The 12,710-nt window shown below is 43.0% G+C and overlaps 1 protein-coding gene across 1 annotated transcript in view; it reads left to right on the forward strand.

The window, feature by feature from the left end:
* LAMA3 (laminin subunit alpha 3) overlaps positions 1 to 12,710 on the forward strand; it is a 270,464-nt gene that overhangs the window by 25,424 nt on the left and 232,330 nt on the right. The window contains exon 2 of the mRNA XM_056138444.1: positions 5,217 to 5,369. Coding sequence (XP_055994419.1) covers positions 5,217 to 5,369 — 153 coding nt within the window. The remainder of the gene's footprint in view (positions 1 to 5,216; positions 5,370 to 12,710) is intronic.

The following is a 12,710-nucleotide window of genomic DNA, read 5'->3' on the forward strand; positions in this document are numbered from 1 at the left end:
GGGTCCCTGGGTATACCCCCAGAAGTGATATTGCTGGGTCATATGGAAGCTCAACTTCTAGTTTTTTGAAGAATACCCATATTGTTTACTAAAAAGGCTGAACTAGCCAGCATTCCCACCTGCAGTAAACGAGGGTCCCTTTCTCTCTGCATTCATGTCAGCACTGGTTGTTCTTGTTCTTTTTGATGTGTGGCAGTCTTGGTGATGTGAAATGATATCTCATTGTTGTTTTGATTCGAATCTCCCTGATTATTAGGAATGCAAACCATTTTTTACATGCCTTTTGGCCATTTATATTTCTGCTTTAAGGAAATTTTTGTTCATTTCTTCTTCCTATTTTTTGATGGAGTTGGATTTTTTTGGCCTTATATAACTTTGCTATTAAAATCACTTATCTATTGGCTATCGGGTAAATAAATTTTCTCATTTTTGTGAGTTGTCTTTGTATCATGGTCACTATTTCCTTTGAGGTGCAGAAGCTTTTTAGTTTAATGTTGTCCCATTTGTTAATCTTTGCTTCCACTTTCTTGGTCAGTGGTGTTTCAACTTGAGGATAAGGCCCTATTTCTTAATGGCAACACCATACTTTCAGAAACTAACCTATACTTGGCTTCTCTGAGAAGGTTCTTTAACACCACATCTACCAATCCATAGAGAACACAGCCATATACATTTAAATCTCCAGAAACACTTCAGGAAAAAAATGAATAGAATTTTAGAATGGGGGATTAGAACCTCATCTTAGCATTCTCAGGGCCACTCTTATCACTGTCCCCAGGAGTGACTACTGGTGATGCTTAGGGACCTGTGGTGCAAGGAATCCAACTAGAATTGGCTGTATGCAAGGCAAGTCTTTCCTGTCCCCTGAATAGTTTTTTTGACATTTAAACACATTCCTGGTGCTTTTTGTGGGTAGAAACATGTAGGGCTCCTCCTTATGATGTATGGTGTTCACAGAATCACGGGTGTTGGGATAGAATCCAGGACTCTTGCTTGCAAAGCATGTTCCCAGGCCTTTTGAGCAACCTTCTTGGTCCCTTGTGATTTTTTTTAACATCCAAACCCATAGTCTGACTTTTTTTTTCACGATGTGATTGAATTCTTCATTATTTAAGTTGATGTGCAGTAAAAATGACATTTGAGAGATAGTATAAAAATCACTGAAAATTCCAGAAAATAAATGAAAGGAAAAAGGAGGAAAGTTTTAATAAAAATATATGAATAAAAATTCTCACTCTGACCAGTTAAGAATTACTTAAAGAAGTCAGAGGTGATGTAAGGACAGTGGCTGAAGTCTTGGCAGCTTTGGTGTTGTTGGTGTGCAGTAACTTTGCCTGTCAATACCATATACTTTAACACTATGAAGACCATGTCACCCAGACTATAATAAAAGTGTTATGAAAAATATAAAAATTATGGGAAACAAAAATCTAAATTTCTAGAATAAAATTTTTATTTATTTTTGAAATAGAAAGTAGATGTTTCTTATATTTTTTATTAACTTAAAAAATTATGGACTCTTTGTTAGAACTTATTTTATGTAGTAAAATAAAGTAACTCCTAGACGTAAAAAGCCATAACGTCTGCCATTACTGGTTTGTTAATTTACTCTCCATAGGCTCATTGCTGTTAAGTAATTTTTTTTTCTTTCATGACATGAGCGGGAGGTTTGGTTTACCTTTCTTTACTTGGGCAAAGTTCAACAAAAGGAATGTATCTTTAGCTTATTATATCAGCCAACCTTCTAAAAACCAGTGTTGACACTAACCTGGGTAACTATGATACTGTCTGCTCCTTAAGATTATTCTTTTTTTACTTATTATATTGTATTATTTATTTTATTATTAATTAATTTATTTTAATTTTGGGGCTACATCCAGTGGTGCTCAGGGCTTACTCCTGGCTCTGTGCTCAGGAATCACTTCTGGTGGAACTCAGGGAACCATATGTTCTACAAATGCGAAGTGCATGGTACCCAGTGCATATTGTATGCTCCATAAGTTTGCTCTAATCATTAATATTGTTACATTAAAACGTAAAAGCACTATAGCAACATACAAATCATCATTTGTATTCTCACATCAACACCAGGGAGATGGAGAGAAATGTAAGTCCTAATGTCTGCAGTCTTGGAACAGCTTTGTTTCTAAGGAAGTGTAAATATCCTAAACTTTGAGGCATATTAATTTAAGTTTCTCTACCCAATAATTAAACTGGTTTAATGTTCTCTAGGAAAACAATAGGGAAAGTAAAGATCACAGGCAAATGGCAAAAGTACTCATAAATGTTTAGATGTACTAGTTAGGTCGATACCAATTATATTCCTCCTTGTAGCAGTAGCATTTTATAGAAAGAATCCAACATTTCTGAAAAATTGCAAATGGGGTTATTCCCTTATTGAGCCTTTATAATGTCGTAAGCAGTTTGCTGGGCTAAAGAACTATGCACAGTGCAGTGAAGAACAGATAGGAGAGTTTCTGACCCCCAAGGTGCTGCTCCCAAGTTACATAAATTTCCATATATAATGCCAAGAAAGTTAGTTGTAGGTAAAAAGATCAGTGCATGTGAAAGAATCCTTAGTTACATACAAGTCAGAAGTTCTCAAACTCATTTGGCCTACGGCCCCATTTTCAGAAGAAGAAAATTGCAGAGCACCCTGCTGAAACCTTCCTTAAGTGAACAAATAGAATATGCCCCCAATTACACTTGAGGCTATTCTTACCCTCCCTGGTTATTTGCAAGAAAGGTAACTGTTAACTGTCCCTGGGGGCTGGAGGGAAGGAGTGTGTGCCATATTATCCACTTTGTGAAATGCTGTAGAGATGAAAATATTTGGTCACACATTTGGTTACCCACCAGGATCACATTTACCTTTAAACATCAGAGACTTAATTTTCTCTCTCTCTCTTTCTTTCTTTCTTTCTTTCTTTCTTTCTTTCTTTCTTTCTTTCCTTCCTTCCTTCCTTCCTTTCTTTCTTTTAATTTTTATTAGTGAAACACCATCAGTTGTAGACTTACAAATTTTTCTTCTTGGGTTTCAGTTATACAATGATCAAGTACCCATCCCTTCACCAGTGCCCATTTTCCACCACCACGGGTCCCAATATCCCTCCTACCCTCCATACCGCCCCCCCCCCCCCCCATCCCACACTACCTCTGTGGCAGGGCATTCCATTTTGTTCTCTCTCTCCTTTTGGGTGTTGTGGTTTGCAAAAGAGGCATTGAGTGGCAATCATGTTTGGTCTATAGTCTCCTTTCAGCATGCTTCTTCCATCCTGGGAGGATCCTCCCAACTCCCTTTATTTGGTGCTCCCTTCTCTATCTGAGCTCCCTTTTCCCCTAGCATGTGTGGCTGGCCTCCAAGCCATGGAGCAAAATTCCTGGTACTAACAGAGACTTAATTTTCAAGATAAGTTCTGAAATTATGGGCGACAGAGCTGTCCTTTGTCAGAGTCACCCCTTTCAGACGAGATTGTGAGAATGGGTTTGCTTGTTCTGGTCACCCTCCCATGCCATGGTTATGTCTCAGATAATTAAATTTGTGAGCAGAGTAGTTCAGTATGTGAGGTCCACTGCTGGCTCAGTAGGATCCTTTGATCCACTTAAAATATATTCAGTAGGGGCTGGAGCGATAGCACAGCGGGTAGGGCGTTTGCCTTGCATGTGGTCGACTTGGGTTCAATCCCTGGCATCCCATATGGTCCCTCCAGCACCACCAGGAGTAATTCCTGAGTGCAGAGCCAGGAGTGACACCTGAGCATTGCTGGGTGTGACCCAAAAAGAAAAAAAATACACTCAGAATTTAAGAAAGATTTGTGTGTGGTTTTTAAGATGGTGATGGCATTTCAAAAATATCACAAGAAACTGCATCCCACAAAAGAGGAATTGAGTAAAAAATTAGAGATTATAGCATTGTAGCACTGTCCTCCCATTGTTTATCAATTTGCTCGAGCGGGCACCAGTAGCATCTCCATTGTGAGACTTGTTTTTACTGTTTTTGGCATATCAAATATGCCACAGGGAGCTTGCCAGGCTCTGCTGTGCAGATGAGATACTCTCGGTAGCTTGCCGGGCTCCCTGAGAGAGATGGAGGAATCGAATCCGGGTTGGCCATGAGCAAGGCAAATGCCCTACCCGATGTGCTATCGCTCCAGTCCTAGAGATTATAATACCAAATAAATACCCACTGCAGGTGAAAATGGGTTCATCCCCCTTCACCTACTGAAGTCACTGCCAGTTTCTCACTCTAGTGTCCCTCGTCCAGCCACATGTCCCCTCTGACTTTCAGGTCTTGCCTTTTGTTTTGTAGAATGTTGAAATAACCAGCTGGCTGCTGCCAGCTCCTCCAGCTGTAACAAACTGTTTGCTGCTCGCTGCTACTCACGAGGCCTAAGTTTTACCATTTGTACTGGGCCTTTTCTGAGCCCACCTATGATGGGCTCTGTACCTCTACTCTAGCCCACTTCCATTAAGAAGCTTTAAATCCTCAACGCCTCCACTAGGGTATGGCCAGAGAGTCTTCTCGGACCCCAGTCCTGGCACAGAATTTTCCCAGAGAAGCTTAGAAGAGTGAAAAGGAATTGTGGAAGAAAGATAGCTTTGCATGTTCAGTAAGATTCTTGTAAAGGGTACTTCAGCAGCAGCCCGCTTTAGTAGATGGGTTCTTCTTAGCCTTCTCTTCATTGTGGTGCTCTGGGTTTCAGTGGCTGAGCCCGAGATGGCACCTGGCAGGTTGTGGTACAGGGCTATGGAGAGCACTCACTGCTCTGTGAACACAAGGCAGGGCTCTGCCGCTGAGCCACACCCCTGTGACCCCACCTCTGTGCCCTTCATTTTTTTTTTGTTATGCCTTAGATTGAACCCAGAGCCTCACATATGTGAAAGTACACAAATCCTGTCACACTGAGTCACATCCCCTACTCACAACCACGGGCTCATCTTGAAGTGTTAACTAGGACAAGAAAACAGAGAAAAAGTGGAAGATAAATAGACTCTGTGTCCTAGAAACATGATGAGCAGAGATGTAAATTGTGACATGGTTTAAGATGAAGTTGAAACAGGAGACCATCTTACTACTGCCTGAAGACTCTGTTAGGATTAATGGCAACAGCTGCCACCTCTAAGCTATATGGCATTGTTCTTTGGTTACATCTTTTATAAAATTGACCAGAAAAAGTTATCTGAAAATAAAAAATAACAACCTCTCCCTCCCCCAGGGCCAGTTCTGTGACTACTGCAACTCTGAGGACCCCAGGAAAGCACATCCAGCCAGCAATGCAATCGATGGCTCTGAAAGTTGGTGGCAGAGCCCTCCCCTGTCCTCAGGCACAATGTACAACCAAGTCAATGTCACCTTGGACCTCGGGCAGGTAAGTCACACCCACACCTGGAATGGGTCTGTTTTAACTTCTCATATAGCAGCAATTATTATTTTTTTAAAAAGACCAACAAAAATTTTAATTCACTAATTACTATGGAGCCTATTATACTAATATTTGTACCCTTCACATACCTAACAAGTGCCTGACCTGAGGCAGACACCCAAAGTTGGCTACTCAATGGCTTTGAAATAGCTGGGAAAAAAAAAATCTCACTGGCAAAGACGTTCCTTAGCAATTATTTCTAATTGCAGTAAACCACACCTGGCACAGTGTTACCCTCTTAGCGATCTTTTCAGTGTCAGGTTGAGTGGTGTTATGAGCATTCTCAGGGCTGGGCATCCGTGTCTAGCCCTATTTCATCTTGCAAAACTGACAGTGTCCCCATGGAAATTTAACTCCAGTTCCTCTACTCCACACCCCTTGCAGCCACATTTTTCCCTCTGCCTGCATAAATTTGGTGGCTCTGGACCCCCATATCAGTGGATTGAACAGTATTTGTGATTGCTTTATTTCACTAAGTATCATGTCCAATTCACATTGCTGCAGGTGTCATGGTTTCCTTCCCTTTTAAGGCTGAACAATATTTTGCTATACGTCCAGACCACATTTTATTAACCTGAGCACATGTCAGTTGACAAAGATTGCTTCCACTTTTTATTTTGCTATTGTGAATAATGCTACTATAACTATGCGTGGAAATGGCAAAGGTATTTTTTGGTGGGTTAAGTCCCTGTTAAGCACCCCCCCCCCCCCACTGCCCCAGAGCCAAACAATGCTCAGGAAATTGTGGTGGGGAACCTCCACCCATGATTTTCAGCCAACTGGGCTGTCATCCCGGGGAAAGGGCCCAGGATGCTATGCTGCTTGGTCCTGTGATGCTGAGGATGCGAGGTCACCTGGCGATAGTGCTGGCCTCCTCCACACTGCACCCGACAATGCTCGGGAAAACACGAGGTGCTGAGAACCAAGCCCTGGGTCAGGCACAGTCTCGCTGTTTTCCTTGTTTACCTTCTGGTGCTCAAAGGTGTTTTGATAATATCTCTTTCCTGGAAATCCTGGCTGCATGAACACTGACATCCATAGTCTGTGGCCATTTTGGGCGCAGTTCATCCATTGAGGAGGCTGACTTTGGCCTGAGCCTCCCGTGTCTGGTTGAGATAGCCTGAGGGTTCCTGCTTCCTGGTGTGCACACACTGTGTAGCCACTCATGTGGACAGCACTGCGGGGATGTCGTGTAGCTCCTGTGATGTGGCGGCATCATACAACCAAGGTGAAAGGATTTTGCAGGTATGTCTAAGGTCACAATTCAGTTGGTAAAAAGAAAGATTATTCCAGGACAACCCTTTTACTTTTATTTATTTTTTAATTTAATTTTTATAAAGTTGTTCATGATGATTTATTACATTCAGTATTCCAACACCATTCCCATCACTGTGGTACATTTCCACCACCATTATTTCCTAGTTTCCAACCACCACCCAAGCCTGCCACAAGGCCCTAAATAATTTATTTTGTATTGCTTGTTATGAGTACTTCTTGTAAAATGATAAAAAAAAATTTCCTTAGAAAAAAGTGTGTGAAGATTGTTGTATCTTACCTTGGAGCAACTGAACCCTTGTATAAGAGATTACTAACATGTTGTTATGGGTTAAGCCTTGAACCTTAATATTTCCTTAATTGAGATTGGTTGCTTTCTACTTTTATATTCCATTCAATGTGGTGTGCTACTCCTGGTATATCAGTGATGTAAAGTTTTAGATGTTGCTCCAGGAATTCTAAAATTTTGAATGGGGTGATAGAGCTGGAGTTAAAGTTTTAACTGGATGGTGACTTCGGAGGCTGGAAGCATCTCTGCAGCTTGTTGATCTCCTTCAAGATTTATTTATGTGTAGCAGTTGTGTTTAATGTCATTAAAAAGAAATAAAAGTTATTGTCAGTGAAAAAAAAATTTATTTATGAGTCTTTGGATCATGGCCAGCTAATAAGCTTACATGGCACTAGAGGCAGTTCATGGGTGTAACTGCCAGGCTCCCGGAAGAACAAGGGGGATGGGAGAGCCTGAAGATTTCGGTCACAAAACCTGCACTGGATACCTGAGTTTTTCAACAAATTCATTCCTGGATTAAGCTGATCCTGAGTCTATGGAGTCTAGCCATGAACATGGTGACGAGTGAGTTCTGGAGGTTTTCAGCTGCTGGGGTTCTGTTTGTGTGGATGGTGTGCTCATCCGCCCTCCTCTGAGGTGCCCCGGATGAGACTCAGCCTAGCATGGGGTCTAGAGGCTTCTCTGCAGCTTGTTGATCTCCTTTGAGACTTATTTATGATTATCTGTCCTCACTGGGGCCCCTTGGAGGGGAGCGGGTTGAGTTTCCCTCCCCGCCCCGACCAGGGCTCTGGCAGCCAAAGACCTCCAGAACCAGCCACCACCATGCTGAGACTACTCTCCACACACATGAAGGTACGGGCAGAGGAACAAAGGCATGCGGGTCCCGGGGCTGAGATCTCCAACCCTGTTCGGATTGGGGTTGAGCATCCCCCACCCAGATCCTCCAAATTCCAGTAGGCAGGGGTCACACCCATCAACTGGCCCCCTGGTGCCGTGTAATCCCATCAACGGCCAAGACCCAGAGACTATAAAACCCAGCTCCCGGAAGAGACACCTTATTATCTCATTCTTACTTTGGACAAAATGGCAGGCTACTGAATGTAACCTGCCCACACGGCAGAGTCTGGCAAACTCCCTGTGGTGTACCCAATATGCCATATACCAGTAACAATGATGGGTCTCATTCTCCTAAACCTGGAAGAGCTTTTAATATGGCACTTTTTTTAAAAAATCTCAGGGCTAGGACAAAGGAGACATTACTGCGGCCTGCTCGAGGCAATCGACTAACAACAGGATGGTTGTGATCGTGATCGTGATCTTTTTTTTTAATTTATTAAATGTATCAATGAGGGGAGGGGGCAGACTCCCAAGAGGTGCTTAGCAGTAACTCTTGGCTATCCAGTCCAGCAGTCAGATGCAAAGGCCTGAGGAGATGGTGCTATTCAGGCCCTGAAATGCTGGGAATTCCCTGGGTCACACCGGTGGTGCTGGGGGCACCGTGTGACACCAGTTATGGAGCCTGGATAGGACACATGCCAGGTGTGCTCCCTAACTGCTGTGTTCTCCCCTGGCCTTCCAGGCCACTTATTTTAATTAGGTGTCTCTTCAAAGGGGCTGGGGCCTATACAAGGAAGAGATTTAAAGTGCCATCAGTTTTCTGTTGATCATGGAGGGGAAAGCTGCCATGTTTGAAAACTGTCTCTGCAGATGGCCACATGGCAAGGAACTAGGCGCTGATTCTAGGGCATTATAGCAGCCCCAGCCAAGAGTCAGTGAACGAAGTAGGAACCTCAGATCTCCAACAGCAAGATCTTCTGTGTTCCTCCAACCTGAGTGCAGTTATAAGCAGGTCTTTTTAGGTATCCAGTGAATACTTGTATTATAGCCTTGACTCATAACCTATAGAAGTTCAAGGCAGAGATGTTGTTTTAAGCCTATAACAATTTGATAAGCAGTAATATAAAATGAATGCACTTTAGACTTGGAAATACTTCGTATCTGTTGCATCCCATTTCTTCAACAAATATTTGTTATGTACTTTCTATGTGCTAGGCATTGTCCTAGGAATTTGGCATACACAAGAGAACAAAAAAATTGGAAATTCTTTCCCTCATGTCACTTATATTTTAGTGCAGGAGACAGACAGCAAGATATATATTGTAGCACTGTAGCACTGTCCTCCCATTGTTCATTGATTTGCTCAAGCGGGCCCAATAACGTCTCCATTGTGAGACTTGTTGTTATGGTGTTTGGCATATTGAATATATCATGGGTAGCTTGCCAGGCTTTGCCATGCAGGCGAAATAATCTCAGTAGCTTGCCAAGCTCTCTGAGAGGGGCAGAGGAATCGAACCCGGCTTGGCTAGGCTGGCGGCTTGTAAAGGCAAATGCCCTACTGCTGTGCTATCGCTCCATCCCAAGATTATATATATATGTATATATATTATATATATATGTATATATATTATATATATATATCACTGTCATCCTCTTATTCATTGATTTACTCAAGCGGGTGCCAGTAACGTCTCTATTTGTCCCAGTCCTGAGATTTTAGCAGCCTCTCCTTACTCGTCCTTCCCAATGCTGCTGTATTGGAGGCTCTTTCAGGGTCAGGCCCGTTATTGTTACTGTTTTTGGCATATCGAGTATACCACAGGTAGCTTGCCAGACTCTGTCTGCCATGTGGGCAGGATACTCTTGGTAGCTTGCCGGGCTCTCCAAGAAGAAATACTCTGTGTGTGTGTGTGTGTGTGTGTGTGTGTGTGGTGGCAATTGGGTTATAGAGGTTTTTGGCTGTTGGGGCTCTGTTTGGACTGGTGGTGGTTCCCTGCCCTCTTCTGGGGTGCCCTGAGGGCGGGGAGCCACACCTGCCCAAACAGAGCCCCAACAGCCAAAAACCTCTATAACCCAATTGCCACTATATATCTTAATATATATACAAAGGTAGAGGCCCTCCCGTTGATCGTCGATTTGCTCGAGCGGGCCCAGTAATGTCTCCATTGGAGACTTTGTTGTTACTGTGTCTGGCATATCCAATACTCTCGGTAGCTTGCCGGGCTCTCCGAGAGGGGCGGAGGAATCGAACTCGGGTCGGCCATGTTGGCCGCTTGTAAGGCGAACGCCCTACCCGCTGTGCTATCGCAGCCAATATATAATATGATTATAGTCATAGGAAAAAAATAATATGGGCCCAGAAATACAGTATAGGGGTCAAGACACATGCATTGCATGCAACTAACCCTAGTCAGATCTATGGCACCACATGTCCTCCTGAGCATTGTGGGGTGCAGGTCTGAATACTGCAGGAGGACTCAAACAGCCCTAGGTCCTCAGACTCTCACATTGAACCATTTAAAGGCCAAGCATTTCTGGGAGGGACCCTTGAGTGTCTTGACCACTGCTTGGAAATTCTCCACCTCCCCCACACCCCACCCCAAGAAAATGAAAAGGCAGATTAGGGTAAGAGGAGTATGAGTTTCATATACCAGGGTGTTAGCAGTTTCAGTTTGTATGGTCAGAGAGGTCTCACTCAGGGGCAGACAGTGGAGTATCTGTCGTCCAGACAGAGGGAACAGCCCCGAAAAGGTCCTGACTGGGGACTTGCTTGGAAAGTACCTTTTGGAAATAGCATCAAGGCTCTAGTGACTGGAATAGAGGGGGAAGGGAGAGGTGCTGGGAGTGAATATTAGAGGGGAAACAGATAGAACCAGGGAAAGGAGGGTCCACATGCCAAGATGAGGACTTAGGCTTTTAAGTGAAACAAAAACCTTTACAAAATTTCAGACTAAGGGGTTCTATCTTCTGATTTAGACATATTTGTATTTTGAAACATACCTGGGGGTGCTCAGGTCTTACTGTAAGTAAGTAAGGTCTTACTCAGATCTTATAGGTTCTGCACTCAGGGACCACTCCTGGCAGGGTTCAGCAAATCATAAGTGGTGCTGAGGATCAAATCTGGGTCAGCCGTATGCCAAGCAAGCACTTTACCATATCTTCAGCCCCTAATTTCTATTTAAAGGACATTTTCTGCTTTTAAATTTGGGATTATGGAGGCACGAAGGGTAGAAGTCAATTAGGAGGCTATCACACTAATTCACTAGACGCTGGTGGTGGCAATGAAGGTGAGCGATTGGGTTCTGGTTCCATTTAAAAGCTAGAGCTGCTGTCATTTCCCAGTGAATCGAATGTGGCATGTGGGAAAAGATGACCCCGCAAGGACTCCCAAGACTTTTGGTCTGAAGAGCAGGACAGCTATTTGTGGAGATGCTGAAGACTGTGGGAAGAGCAGGCTCAAGGGAGGGTGTGGGAGGAATTACTTGGGACTGGCTAAAAGGGAAATACTGTTTGGACAAATTTTATTTGGCCCAAGTAGAGATGTGAGTAGGCACTTGGAGATAAGAGTCTGGAATGTGTTCTCAGCTGGAGATGGACACTTGTTGTACATTGATACTAATCCTCTTTGGGATTCTTTAGCTTCTTGAATTTGTAGGTTTTTACCTGTTTATTAGAAAATATTAAGTTTTCCTTCCTTCCTTCCTTCCTTTCTTCCTTCCTTCCTTCCTTCCTTCATTCCTTCCTTCCTTCTCTTTTTCCTTTTTCTCTTCCCTTACTTCTTTTCCCCCTTCTTCCCTTTCTCTCTTCCTTCTCCAATTTTATTGAGTTATAATTGATACTAAATATTATCTATATTTATACAATGTGACGATCTGATATTTGTATGCTTTATGAAATGATTGCTAGGATCAGATTAATGAGTGTGTGTTGTGTAGTGAGAGCTCTCAATTTTCCACTCTTTTAGAAAATTTCAGATACACACAGTAGTATTATTATCAGTAATCCTCTTGATGTGCTTGATTTTAAGAACATATCATATTATAGCTGAACATTTAGATCCTTTGATCAGAATCTCCAATTTCTTTCTTTGCCCCTTCCAACCCTCCCCACTCTCTCCCTCCCCACTAGTCCCTGTAACCACCAATCATGTTGAAAAGAGTTCACCCTTTTTCTTTGTTTGTTTTGACCTGTGCTGGGCTGTGCTCAGAGGTTACTCCTGGCAAGGCAAAGGGGAACCATATTTGATAGCATCCAGAAGGGTGCGTGCAAGACAATCACCTTACTTGCTATACTATCTTTATAAATATTTTTTTATTGAATCACTGTGAGATACACCCTTACAAAGCTGTTCATGATTGGATTTCAGTCATACAGTGTTCCAAAACCCATCCCTCCACCAGGGACGTTTCCCAGCACCAGTGTCCCCAGGTTCCCTCCCATCACCTCCCACCCCCCACTCCCTGCCTGCCTCTGTGGCAGGTACTTTTCTTCTCTCTCTCTCTCTCTCTCTCTCTCTCTCTCTCTCTCTCTCTCCTTTTGAGCATTGGGGTTTGCAGTATTGATATCGAAAGTTTATCAAGAAAATCCCTTTACCTACTTTTAGCCCTCAGATCTTGTCCAGCATAATCATTCCCAGCTATTATTGTCATACTGGTTTCTTCTCTATCTTACCTACCCTCAGCCCCACTCAGCCCTCCACACACTTGTGATTCCAACCATTGACCAGACCTCCTAACATCCTAACCCCTGTTTTCCCTGGCCATGGGTATTAGTCTTCTACTATATATAATATATATATATTCCACAAATGAATGCAGTCATTTTATATCTGTCCTTCTCCTTCTGGTTCACTTCCTTCAACATGATTCTCTCCATGTCCATCCATA

Source organism: Sorex fumeus, unplaced genomic scaffold (genome assembly GCF_029834395.1).
Source record: "Sorex fumeus unplaced genomic scaffold, SorFum_2.1 ptg000128l, whole genome shotgun sequence".
Lineage (NCBI taxonomy): Eukaryota > Metazoa > Chordata > Mammalia > Eulipotyphla > Soricidae > Sorex > Sorex fumeus.